The sequence below is a fragment of the Belonocnema kinseyi genome, chromosome 9 (genome assembly GCF_010883055.1).
Source record: "Belonocnema kinseyi isolate 2016_QV_RU_SX_M_011 chromosome 9, B_treatae_v1, whole genome shotgun sequence".
Taxonomy (NCBI): Eukaryota; Metazoa; Arthropoda; class Insecta; order Hymenoptera; family Cynipidae; genus Belonocnema; species Belonocnema kinseyi.
Genome location: NC_046665.1, coordinates 41,229,244 through 41,243,734, shown reverse-complemented (window position 1 = coordinate 41,243,734; position 14,491 = coordinate 41,229,244). Strand labels below are relative to the sequence as shown.

At 35.1% G+C, this 14,491-nt stretch overlaps 1 protein-coding gene across 2 annotated transcripts in view; it reads left to right on the top strand.

Moving 5' to 3' along the window:
* Positions 1-14,491, top strand: part of LOC117179864 (arylsulfatase B-like) — a 38,627-nt gene that overhangs the window by 5,076 nt on the left and 19,060 nt on the right. For both annotated transcript variants that reach the window (XM_033372030.1, XM_033372031.1), the window contains exons 2-5: positions 1,334-1,493; positions 5,507-5,733; positions 6,097-6,337; positions 14,272-14,429. In XM_033372030.1, the coding sequence (XP_033227921.1) occupies positions 1,334-1,493; positions 5,507-5,733; positions 6,097-6,337; positions 14,272-14,429 (786 nt within the window). The remainder of the gene's footprint in view (positions 1-1,333; positions 1,494-5,506; positions 5,734-6,096; positions 6,338-14,271; positions 14,430-14,491) is intronic.

Genomic DNA, 14,491 nt, shown 5'->3' with positions numbered 1-14,491 from the left:
ACCGAGACTCTTCCAGAGTGCGAGGCGGGAATCGAACCCGCAAGCCGAAGGAGTGGGTCCAAAGCCTACGCTTTAGCCCCCACGACCATCGTCCCACTTTTACATATTTAAGTATTATTTCCTCATTTTTGAGAATTTAAAAGTATTTTGAGTTATTTATAATAAATTCGAATATAAATAGTCAACTTTTTTGTTATTTTCCAAATATTTTTGCTATTTCTCAGATTCCTCTAATTCCCTTTATTTCATATGTTGGAAAAATGATGTTTTTTAAGAAAAAGCAAAAGTGGCATATATACCCTTAAAGCGTGACTATTCTTCTGTTGAATTCCGTTTTATTTTGTTTTAATCGGTCATATTGTTGATAATCTACGTTATATGTTATATAAAAAGTCAATTTTGCGGAATTTTCCCGTTTTTTCATGTTTAACAAATTATTCACAATGTTTTAAAAAATTAACAGAATATTATTAATACCATTGTTTTTTAAAATTAAAAATCGAAGAAAATGCATTATATTAAAGTTGTCCTACTACAAATAATAAGCATTGTGTCATGGTACAAGTTTGGGTAATGTATTACCACAGTTAACCATTAGAGGATGAGCCAGCTATATTTACCAGTCTAGGGTTAAATATAAAAAACTTTCAAGATTTCAAATGATTAATGCTTCATTCATAAGGAAGCAGATATATTCGTCAATTAATCACAACGAGGAAGCAAAGTGTTCAGCAAATGGGCACCATGAAAAATACCATTATAAATACGAACAAAGTGCAAATACCCGACATAGAATTCACAGCTAATTTGATTAATTTAGTGAAGTGCACATTAAAAAAAAGTGGTGCATATAGGTCAAACTTAGAATTCCGTCAGTTTAAATCAAAGTGACGTGTAACTTGCACAAAAATATTTTTGTATTTGTAACATTCTATTGTTATATACACTACTAAAAACGGTGTCTAACAAATTTCATTCATAACAGTTTAACTAAAAAATAAAATCTTAGGAGCTTTTAAATTCAGGAACGTAACTGAAGATGCATAAATTAACAATTTTCTTCTTATAATTTTTTATATACAACGCTGAAACCTGAAATTTATATTTATAAAACAATCACTCTGGAGGGGATTTCAAGCCAGTTAGCTTATGTAACAAAAATATGTTGGACCGCTTGAGTAAGCTGGTACCGAAGAGTACATTTAAATTACACAAATGCATAGAAAATAATTTAATGAAGATTATATAAATTTGTATGCGAAAATATTATTTTCTGCCTAGATTTTCGATGAATAAAATAATTAAAAATTAATTACGAAAACATTTTTGTTAGGGATGGAACGATGTTGGTTTTCACGGATCAAACCAAATTCCAACACCAAATATCGATGCTTTAGCGTACAATGGAATAATTTTAAACAGACACTATGTGCTTCCATCTTGCACTCCCTCGAGAGCAGCATTTTTTACTGGAAAATATCCTCTGCGAATGGGTTTGTTGAATTTGATTTTTTATACTATGTCGTCCATTGTTAAATTATAAAAATGTTGAAATTGTCCTGAATGAAGGATTTTTCGATTAAATCATTTTAAATTGGTCTGCTTCAAATTTAAAACGTATGGAAATAATGGAAAAGTTTGAATTTTAGCATTCGTAATTGAACAATTTAAAATTAGAAACCGTCAGGAAAATAACTAAAAATGGAAGAATTTTAACTTTGACGTTAATTTGTTCTCTATTGCCTAATGCGTTAATCTACTTTTGGATCATTTAACACCTTAAGATTTAGTGTTAAGAATTTAATGCTTAAAAAATTTCAAGTTGTACTGTAATTATACAGGGTGGACACGCTGGGGCTTACATACATGGCGCACTTGATTGCTACCCGAATTGAACAACAGCAGGGAAGAAGCCATTGTACAGGGTCACTTTCATATTTTGCGCCTTTAAAGTTGCATTCGGATCGGCCATTCGGTCAAGTCCGTGCATCTTCGAATCAAGTTTATCATAGTTTCCACGGTTGCGTTCGAAACTTCAAATGGATACAAGTGTCCAAAAATATAGGTTAAGTTATGTAGTAATTACAAATAATAAAAGTGTTTCATTAATAATGAAGCGAGACTTATGGACTGAGCAGTAAACATGAATTTTCTTCTGTGCCAATAACATTATGGAATGGCTGCTGAGTGACAAATACTATAAATTGGTAATAATATTGTGCGCTTTTAGTGGGTGAAAAGTCAATTGCGTTTAACGCTTTATAAAAAAGATATCTCGAGGCAATTTAATTTGCATGAGTTTTAATTAATAAAACATTTAGTTTTTTTTTCGTAATTTAGACAACGTTTTCCCTGGACTTCATCTCAAAATTTAGTTTGATCAGCCACTAAAATAAATTAGAGACTCGTTGGTGATAGGATTGTTTAAAAAATTTATCTAGACAAGATAATTTAGCCCAGAATTGTTATTCCATTTTTGTTTAGAAATTATTCTATTTTTGAAATCGCTATCTCTGGATCTGATTTCCAAACTGGTATTTCATCATCCCCTAAAATTAATTATAATTCAATCTGATGGTATAGGTATATCAAAAAGATATCTCGAAGCAATTTAACTTGCCTGAATTTTAATTATTAAAGTCTTTTGGGATTTTATTATTTTATAAAATGTTTTTTCTGGACCACATTCCAAAATTTGGTTTGATCAACCACTAAAATAAATGAGAAAATCGTTGATAATAGGAGCGTAGCAGAAATAAATGCAGAAGCGAGATTTTGAGCCTGAATTTTTATTTCAATTTTTTCAGCAGGTCTAAATATTAAATTCATACATTACTGGTACCTTATCAGAAAATAAAAATCTTTTAGTGTAATTCAAATATACTCGGCCTGAAATAGTATAGTATATCGAGATTTATTTCTAATACAATCTTATCACTAACGAGTGACTAATTTATTTTAGTCGTTGATCAAACCAAATTTGGAGATGAAGTCCAGGGAAACATTGTCTAAATTACAAAAAAATCCCTATATATTTTAATAATTAAAATTCAGGCAAGTTAAATTACCTAGAGATATCTTTTTGATACACCTATATCATCAGAATGACTCAGAATTAATTTTAGGCTGATCAATCCCCAGTCTTGGAATAAAGTCTAGAGATAACGGGGTTTCTAATAATGTTCATTGAAATGAACCAGCTGAAATGCACCAAATCCATCTGCATTTCCTGACGTGAATTTATCTATGATCGATCTGTGGAAAAAAACAATGGAAATCAGTTATTAATTTCAGAAATAATGTGTTACTTATTAAAGTTATTAATAAGTAATGATTGTTAAATTATTATTAAGTAATTATTGTTTAAATTATTACTGCCGAAACTGTCAGTTATAAACATACAAAACCACAAAAAATTTCTTTGGTAAAGAATAATCAATCGAAAGTATAATAAACATGCCGGGCCGATCTGTCATTATTTCGAGGTTATGGTCGGATTTACCTTTTTACGGAAATAGCTGTAAGTAATTGTAACTAATGTCAATAAAAATTTTTTGCATGTAATATTTTATTCACTTTATTTAAAAAAACCGACTAAAAGCGCACAATATTATTGCCAATTTATAGTATTTGTCACTCAGCAGCCATTCCATAATGTTATTGGCACAGAAGAAAATTGATGTTTACTGCTCAGTCCACAAGTCTCGCTTCATTATTAATGAAACACTTTTATTATTTGTAATTACTACATAACATAACCTATATTTTTGGACACTTGTATCCATTTGAAGTTTCGAACGCAGCCGTGGAAACTATGATAAACTTGATCCGAAGATGCACGGACTTGACCGAATGGCCGATCCGAATGCAACTTTAAAGGCGCAAAATATGAACGTGACCCTGTACAATGGCTTCTTCCCTGCTGTTGTGCAATTCGGGTAGCAATCAAGTGCGCCATGTATGTAAGGCCCAGCGTATCTACCCTGTATATACAGTAAGGACATTTACTATGTAGTCATAGGGAATATAATGATATAAATTCTAGCATAAAATGCAACCCGTCTTGCATTTGTGTAATGCAAAAAAGTACTATATAGGCGATTTTAATTCATTTTCGAAATCTCCCGCGCTCAAAATCTTGCGCTCATTGGTCAAAGGCTTTAAGACTCAGAAGACGTGCGCAAATTATAGGTATAACCTGATTCTGAGAAAAGGTTATGTTCCCTAGGATTCACCGCGTATTTCAAATAAATAATTAGTTACGAATTAAACAAAAATGTAACACAACATTAAAATTCTTCACAAATACATTCGGGACGTGCATTAAGTACTTTCTTAAAAATTAGAGTTGATTTTACTAAGGTAACGGTACGTGAGTGATATTTGACGTTCGACAAGTGTCAAAATCGTTTTGTACTTTGAACTTAATTAATTAAAGTGAATATCTGCAGGTTGTACGTAATTAATTGGTGATACAATCTGTTGTTTTACTTATTGAATTAAATATGGAAATCAAACGCTTTTGACTAACTGCAACGAAAATTGTAATCCGTACGATTATAAAAATTGTAACGATGAATCTGAGATTCAAAAGATGAGAGGTAAGAAGTGGCGAATTATTCTTATAAGCTGGGTGTCCAGCGACCTTGAAAATTTCGTTTCCGCTACTATAGAATGTTAAAGTATACATCTTTTGTGATATTTGACTTAGAAATGATAAAAATGATTAGCTGGAATCTTCAATATTAACTTCGCCTCATGACTATATAATGGAATATTCAAGAGTTTCGCCACTCGATTTTTTGAGTATATACCATATTACAAAACATTACTAAAGATTTCAAAATGTTTCAAAGATTTACAAATATTTAAAAGGATTTTGAACATTTTATAAAGGCGTATATATGAGATTTTAAATATTTCATGACATTTTCACAAAGATTTCAAATAATTCAATGATTTCAACGAATAAAAAAGATTTCGCAAACAAAGATTTAAGAAAAATTTCCCAATGAAACCCCTCCCCGAGAATTTTTGTGAACACATTCCAATATTGTGTTACATTGTTTTTAATTCGTACCTCATTATTTATCTGAAATGCGTGGTGAATCCTGGGGTACCTAACCTTCTTTCAGAATTAGGTTGTACGTCTTTTGCGCACATCATCTGAGGCTTGAAGCTTTTGGCCAATAAGCGCAAGATCTCGAGCACGGGGGATTTAAAAACCGAATTAAAATCGCCATTTACTACTTTTTTGAATTACACAGATGCACGACGGGTTGCAATGTATGCTAAAGTTATATCATTATATTCCCTATGACTACACAGTAAACGTCCTTACTGTATACTCCATAGTTTTAAACCTGAGGCCTTCAAAACTGAGTAATTCATACCATCCTTTTTCGCATTTTTAATACTGAAATGTGAACACAAAAATAATAAATACTTCTTATTACGTATTAACCAATGATTAATCAAAAATGATAAAAAATGGTCAAATACTTAGGTATGCAGGGTGGCGGGATTAAGGGCGGAGAACCTAGAGGAATTCCACTAAATATCCAAATTTTACCTGAGCATTTACGAGGATTAGGATATGTGACAAGACTTATAGGAAAATGGCATGTGGGCTACCATACACCCCAACACACACCTTTACATAGAGGATTTGATTCATTTTTGGGATATTATAATAGCTACATTAGTTATTATGATTACAGATATTCGCAAGGGGTTAGTATCTCAGTTTTTACATTTAATTTACAATGCTGCACAGTTTTCACATTAGCTCACATTCCGCACAAAAAGTTATCTGATAAATGAAATGAAATAAAATAAAATGGTAAATGAAAGGCACTTCTGAAATCTTGTATGATTATCTATATTAAGCATTAAAAAAAAAGTTAGTTTCGGAATTTCGTTTTTAATTACAAATATTTGAACCATAAAAACGTTCCCTAGTGCCTATTCTTTCATTTTGCATTTTTAAACTTGATATCTCATTTCGTCTGGACGTAAGTTATTGCGAAAAATATAGATAAGTTAGGCATCGGGTAAGTTATACATGGCCTAAAAATTAAAATAATTTTTTAAAAGAATATGAGTGGTTTGGATCTGCATCGAGGGGACGTACCAGGTCATGGAATGCAGGGTCAATACGCCACTGACCTTTTTACTGAGGAAGCTCTCAGAATTATTGACCATCACGATCCACAACGACCTTTATACCTTCAGATTTCGCATTTAGCCGTGCATGCTCCTCTGGAAGTTCTATTGGACAATTTTCACAACAAGGAATTCGCCCATATTCGCGAACCTAACCGCAGAAAATTTGCAAGTAGGTTTCTATTTCTTAATTATATTCATAATTGTAGTTAATTTCTCGCTTTTTTTCCTTTTGTTTTCGGGGTCATCAAAACGTATCGGACCCCCCCCCCCCATATCAGAGAAAATATGCGTTTTCAAGATAAATGTTTCAGACAGAAGTTTCAGGGTTTTGAACGATGATATGAATGGTATCCTTGAAGCTGACCTTGGCGTTCAGATATGCATCAAGGTCATGTTGCCCGATGACCTTCGAGGTCATTCCAGTGTCGTTTAAACTCAAACAAAGTCTAAACCTTGCTGAGCAGCGAAAATATGCGTTTTCGTGAAAATGTTTCAGGCAAAAGTTTCAGGTCCTCGTCCAAAACCCTGAAACTTTTTTCTGAAAGATTTCTCACGAAAGAGCATATTTTCGCTAATCAGCCTTCTGGACCTTACTTGAGTTTATACGACTCTGGAATGAAGTCGAAGGTCATCGGGTCACATGACCTTGATGCATATCTGAACGTAAAATTGTGGTTTTTTCAATTAGTGGTGTCAAAAAAGGGGGTTCCATTTGAAAAATAAAAGCTTACTTTGAAATAACCTTGAAGGTCAACGTCAAGGTCATCTTCAAGGTCACACTTGAGAACCTAAAATGATACATGAATTTCTTTTTTGACCACATATTTGTCTAAATTTTAGTATCTAAACCCTATCCAATGATTTGAAAAGTCACATGTATTCAATTCACGAAATTATGTGAAATTTAACATTTTTTTTCACAACTGTGAATGTTTCTACCAGTAATAATTTCTATAGAGATTCATTGGCGACCCCTGCCGGAGCGGTGTTATGGGACGAGTATGTTGATTGAAGAAGCAACACATAACTTCTAGACTTATCTAAAATCTATCACTTCTCCTACAAACTCCTTAGTTGACCTTATCATATAAATTCGTTGATCCCCGATAGTATAACGAGACGAGAACTTTAGAGCTGTAAGGTTGAGATTTCAGATTCGGGAGTAATGACAGAAATAAAAAAAATTTGGTGTATTTTCGGTTTCATTGTCAATCTATTAAAATAATAATATTTTCACAGTATTAATGTTAAATAAGCATGCAAAATGCAAATATTTTTATAAATAGTGCGTTAAAAAAGTCTCCGAAACCCTTTCTTGTACTTTGATTGGTTTTTTCTAGTTACTTTTATTCTTCATTTCAAAGGTATAACTTGTAAGCATATATAATTTAATGCTTTTCAATAGAACTATTCAATTTGAAATTTTCTTCTTTTAAATGGTTGGAAATTAAATATTTTCAGACTAAAATATTAAAGATTGGACAATATCCAAATGAAGTCTATATAATTGTTAATCGATTTAAATTGGAAGCCTGTAATGGTGAAATTTTGTTATTGCCTGATTATCTATAGGTTTCAGCAAATTTATTTTCCATTGAAAGCTTTTTAGTAGCAATTTTAAGTTTAAAGCGTACAATATTAAATAATGTGTTATTTGAAGAGTGTCAAATAAAAGAACTTTGAATTAAAAGTTGCAGGATTTTTAATCAATCTGAATTTAAGCGCTAAAAATTTTACAATCGCGAATTTATATTTTTTTACAGTTAAACCTTAAAGGATACAGCTCCAAATAAAGTAAATGAGAATTTTGGCTGAAAAAAACGTACGTACGCGAAGAGAAATCTAGTTTGAAAACCTGGGTATCATTCTTAGAAATAGGTGATTCAGTCTAAGAAAAGTAAGGGAATTAATTTTCACTTTGGGTCATTTCACAAAGGTTGATATACAAATATTAAGAATAGGAATGAAATAATTCAGTCTAAACGCTTGTCGCTAGGGTAATGAAAGGTTCGACCGTGAGGGACTTAGTGTAAGAACGCGTGTAGAGTCGGAGGTAGAGTACAGCAACGAAAGGAAGATCGAGTTATAAGGAAAGTAACAAAAGTAATTAGAAATTCTTTTTACGTTTCAAAATGTAAACCACGCGTTACAGAATCGTCGTTGGATATTCCATTAATGCATCTGGAAATAGACGATGTAATATAATGATAAATTAGCAAAAAAATATATTTTACTTATAATAACTGCACTCAATTTATTTTTGAAATTATGTAATTGCACGCACGGTCACTTACAAACATATTCGAACGCTGAAACGCCTTAAAAAATCGCACCCTATGGGGATTTGAACCCTACCTTAACAACCTAAAACATAAGCCTATATCGGACGATTTAATCATTATGCCAATGTATCGCTTAAATTCGGTGGATAAAATCTCAGCCAAGATTTTACGCTGATGCATACTTAGGGTTAAAACATTTTGTCTTCGAGTTTCGGTACGTGTAGAGCGGGCTGCAACACAGTGTTTACATCCCTAGGGTGGAAACATTCTAGGGTAGACACGTAGGTAGGTAGGGTATACTGGTACCTTAACTCGAATTTTCAATAGATTTGTTATGAAAAATAATATGCATTACTAGAAATGTAACACAACGATCGCCACTCGTGTGAAAGCAGCCCTCGCTTTGCTCGGGCAGCACATTCTGTGATATAATAAATAGCATAATAGTATGATAAATTTTAATCATAGGCAAGTGAAGTAAACGGTTTTTATTTCGTATTTAAATTTTAATCCTGGAACAATATATCAAGGCTTGCAACATACACAATTAGATAAAAAACAAAAACGAAATTTTTCAAGAGGGCGAAATAATATTCCGTAAAATCGAAATTAACCTATTAAGATAAAAACAAAAGTTACTCCCCAGGCGAAGTATTTTTGAATGAAGGCCAAAAAAGTATGATTAAATAAAATTATTCAGTTCCGAGAAATAAATTGTGGAAGTTTAAAATCTTAATGAGACAGAAGCCTAAAATTGCAACAGGCTCGGTGAATAATCGCGGTTAAAAGTGCCATTTTCAGTTTAAACAGAAAATAGTGTATAATAAATTAATTGTCTCAATTGGGAGAAAATGATATGAGTTTAACAAGAAGAAGTTAATTAATTCCAAGTCAATAATTCAAGTATTTGGCAGTTCAAATTTCATGGGTTTTGAATATCGTTTTTAAACAGCAAGTAAAAATGTATTCTTCAATTTTAAAACATAATCAAAACTTGCTCTCGAAAAATGAGGAGGCTAAATACGAATAAACAAGATTTAATAGAAAAAACTTATTCTGTTCCAGGAAAATAAAGATTTAATGTGGAGGTATCGCACTGTAACAGTTATAACATTTATAAAAGTGGCTTTTAGTAGAAATTAAAGATGAAAGATTTTAGGTAGGAATTTGATTATAATCCAAATATAAATCACACTATTGGAAACAAAAATACGCTGTTTACAGGTGCAGTGAAGAATGGCGCGAACTCGCGAACTGTCGGCGGTAATGTAGCACTACTGCGCTTGCGTGATATTAGTGGTAGCTTTCTGGTACAGAGTCCCAAAAGGCTCGCAGACTCAACGTTATGTGCTAATACGAACGTCTCTATGTGCCTCGAATATTTGTCATTGCACGACACATCTTATTTCGACTCTAATATTATCTATACGTAGTAATATATTTTAACGAGTGTTAATAATCTGTAATGTAATAGAACACACTTCATAACAATCATATTTACATTTTTTTCGTGTAATGTTGAAACAATACAAAATAAGAATGAAATATTTACAAATCCTCAGTGGGAGACTTGCATGTTGGTGGCGGTAGTGAGAAAGTGTGCAGTGACAGTTGGGGGTGACATTGCAGTTGGGGGTGGGATTTGGCTAAATAGGGAAAGTGAGGTTAGGTTTGCAAGGGAGCGGGGTAGTTTTGTGTTTAGGTTTTTGGGCCTTCATTGCGGGCAAGGGTGGTTCTTGTAGGGATAAGGGATGTTAGGGGTGAGAAAAGGGTGGCTAAAGGGGATATGAGAGGTGAAATAGGGCAAAGAGACTGAAATTTTAGGGGGGTAAGCGGCAACAGACTTAAGAGTCATCTGTGGGCGGTAGTGAGTACTTTTGTGTATGGATAGGTTACAGTTACCGACGGACGCGCGGGAGGTGGGTAGCAAAAGTACTCGCAGTGCTGGTGGTGAAGTAGGCGGGGAGGAAATTTCCAGAGGGACACGACGGCCAGTCATGCGTGGCCCGGCGTCAAGTGGCGCGTCAGGGAGGGGGAAGAATCGGAGCGGAAGAAGCGATCAGGCAATGGAGAGAGCGTCCAGTGCAAGTGAGGGTGAGGATCTCTTGAAGAGGAAAAGAGAAAGCAAAGAAAGTCCGAAGAAAAGCGCGCTAGAGAGACCCTTTAAAAAAAGCGTACGAACATGCAGCCCCCCCCCCAATGGAGGGGCAGACGGAGTAGGAGGCTATCGGGGAGCTGATAGGCGAGATCAGAGGTTTAAGGGAGTACGTAAGGGGGGCTATGGAGCAGATGGAAAGTATGAGGGAGGACCTGAGAGTAAGAGATGAGAGATAGGGAAAGGAAGTAAAAGAGCTGAGGGGAAAAGTAGAAGGTTTGCAGAGGGAATTGATGTCCATAAGGAAGGAAAAAGAGGATAAAATAAAGGAGATGGAAGAAGATATTAGGATGTGGAAGGAAGGGGCGGAAAAAATAGTGGAGAAGGTGGAGGGCAGGTCGGGAATGGAAGCAGTGGACAGGGGGGAGGGTGAGAAGCAAGGTATTTGGGAGAAAGTGGAGATCATGATAGAAGAAAAAGTTGGAGAGCGTAGAAATGAAAAGGATGAGAGAGCGGATAGGGAAAAGATAAGGGCAATGGAGTTGAGAATGGAGAGAAAAGAGAAGGCAGACAGAAGAAATAATATAGTGATAAGAGAATTGAAGCTCAAGAGCAGGGAAGAAAGGGACGGGGTGGAAGCGCTGCTACAGAGCATAGGGTTGGTTAAAGGCAAGGTAGGGAAAGTTAGGATGGAGGGGAGAAAGGTTAATGAAGTGGCGGTGGTGGAATTGGAGAGCTGGGAAGAGAAATTGGTGGTAATGCGTAGCAAAAATAGGATAAATGACAATGAGGTTTTCATCGATCAAGATTTGATGAGGAAGGAGAGGGATGTTCAAATGACAGGGCTAGGAAGGAGAGGAGCGAAGGGAGACCAGTGAAGGTAGGGTATCGGAAAATAAAAATAGACAAGAAAATGTGGGTATGGGACGAGGAGGAGGTGTTGAAGGAAGTGCAGGGGAATTTGTTTCGGGGGAAGTAGGGGGGTAGGTGTGAAGCAAGGTGGAGGAATGTTAAAGGTGTTGTACTGGAACGTAGCAGGTGTAAAGAAGAAAGATGAGGATTTCTGGAGGTATATTCAGGAATTTGATGTGATTGGACTGGTAGAGACGTGGGTGGAGACAAATGAATGGGATAGAGTAGAGCGAAAGTTGTCAAGGAGTATAGGTAGAGGCTACAGGAGGCATTGAAAGTAAAAAGGAAAGGAAGGGCTAGTGGGGGAATTATAACAGGGGTTAGGGATGTATAAGAGGAAGAAGTTCATGGAGAGGGAGAGAAGAGTGCGTGAAAATGAGGGCTGTAAAGATAGGAGGGGTGATGTATAAGTTTGTGACTGTGTACAATAAGGATGGAATGGAAAGCATTAAAGGAAGGGTAGAAAACTTACTAGGAGAGAGAGAGAGAGATAAGTGTATGGTGGTAATGGGGGGAGACTTTAATGCGAGAATTGGGCGGAAAGGGGGCCTGTACCAGGAAGGGGAGAGCTTTGAAAGAAAATCGAAGGATAGAATGATAAATAAAGAGGGAGAGATTCTAAGAGACTGGATGGAGGATAGAGGGTGGTCGGTGGCGAATGGTATAATAAAAGGGGACGAAGAGGGAGAATACGCGTATGTGAGTAAGAGGGGTGTATCGGTGATAGACTACGTGATTATGAATATGCAAGGGTTTGAGGAGATAGAGAAATTCGCAGTGGAAGGAAGTGTGGAATCAGATCATCAGCCATTGAGTTTTGTATACAGGGGCAGGCGGGCGAAAGGCAGGGTCGGGAAGAAGGGTTGTTAGGGAAGAAAATGTCATGGACAAGAGAGGCGATAGAGAAGTATCAGGAGCAGTTGGGCAATGTAAGCTTTGAGGGGGTGTCCGTCAACGAGATATGGGAGGATCTACATGAGAAAGTGAAAGGTTGTGTGCAAAAGAAGGTATTTAGGAAAAAAAGAAAGGAATGGTAAAGCCATGGTGGGATAGAGAATGTAAAATGATGAAGAGAAAGCTGAAAAAGAAGTGGGGATAAGTGAGAAGATAGGTAACGACGAATGGAGGAAATTTTTTAAGGATTCCAGGGGTTAGATACTCGAAAAAGAGATGAGGGAATTAGCAGAAACAGAGAGGTAGTTGAAGAGGAGCTGAACGACGAGGAGATAGAGAAGCAGATAGGGAAGTTGAAAAAAATCGAAGGCAGCAGGGATTGACGGGGTAGAGAACGAAGCGTGGCTGTTTGGCACACAAGAGGTAAGGCAGAGGCTGAAGGGGGTAGTGAAAAAAGTATGGAGAGGGGAGCGATTAGCAAAAAGGTGGAGAGAGGGGTTGATCGTACCACTGTATAAGAAGGGGAATAGGGAGAGGCAGGAAAATTATAGAGGAATTACGCTCATGAGGAGAATTATAATAGGTTTTGGCTTTCTAAAGAGAAGAGAATGTGTGGATTCTGCGGGAAGAAGAAGTATGCAAAATTGGAGTATTGGTTGGAGGAATGTGAAGAGGTGGAAAGGAGGGGGATATGCATGGAGGTATTGTTGCATGAAAGGGGTGACAAACGGGCAGTCGCATGGGTGAAGGGGATCTTGGGTAAGGTAAAGAAGAAAAGAAGGAAGGAGGAAGAGGAATGGAGAAGGAAAGATTGTAAATAAGAGAGGAAGCAGATGTCAAAGAAATGTAAATATTGTAAATAGTAGTTAATTATTACGTGTTACCCGCGGAGACAGAGGCTGGTAATGCGAGGCATAGCGACAAAAGAGCGAAATGCATGCGAGGCGAGGCGCAGCGAGGAAGGTTAGGCTATAGGAGCGAGCGGATTAGTTATAAGGTGTGGATGGATAGTACTTTGTAAGACGTAGTTGTAAGAAAATTCTGTTAAAAAATGGAAGTGTAAGCAAGTCAAATTTTTAAGGCCAGGAGGCCGAAAAATAAACGTTTATCTACTCTGCTATCTACTACAAATCCTCAATGATACTTTAACTATTCGAAAAAAATACTTGAAAAAAACGTGCATAATCGAAAAAAATCGGAAAATCCATGAGGTCACAATAAACTGACGCGTACTTTATGAATTAGATAATGTTATATTCAATATACTAAAAAATGTAATAATTATAATTTTAACTATATAAATCAGACAATTTTATACCGAAAATTCAATTCAAATCAGACAATTTTAATAACTAAATATTATCCAACTTTTAAATAACCGCTTAAAAATTCATGACGTTAAAATAGAAGAGATTAAAATTGAATTTTAAAATTGTACAATTTTTAAATGAAGAATTTATAACTGTGCGACATAAAGATTACATTTTTCGAAATAGTACAACTTCCGATTAGGAGCCTAGGCCGTATATTCATATCGATATTATTATTATTTAAATAATGAAATTAAAAACTTTCAAATTAGATAATGTGACAATTTTAAAATTTCAATCAAGCAATCTTGTACAATTTGACATTTTCGGTGCTTCTTTTGCAGTCTGCCGAATTATGATTGCCGCAAATGTACAATTGTTCCATTTTTATTGTTTTTATTTGGAAAACACTCAGTTTAAAACTATACAATTTAAAAAGGTTATATTTGATGCCCTTAAAATAAAAATGGTTAATTTCTAATGGCTTACAATTTTAAGCGATACAATTGTTCATGTGTCTCATTTGGAAATTGCCAATTTATAAGTTTTTAAAAGAATTAAAATCGCCATGGTAAAGCAGCTGTAATTTTGTATAAACTTTGTTATCCAGTGATGGTTTCTCGTTTGGACGATTCACTTGGTAGAGTCGTTGCTTCGTTGGGAGATAAAGGAATGTTGAAGGACTCTGTGATTTTATTCCTCACTGACAATGGTGCTGCCTCCATAGGTGAATTCCGAAACTGGGGATCAAATTATCCTCTAAGAGGGGTAAGTAAAAAATTTGAAATTCTAAATTTTATTTAATAAATGTTTCTCTCTTAACCTATTAA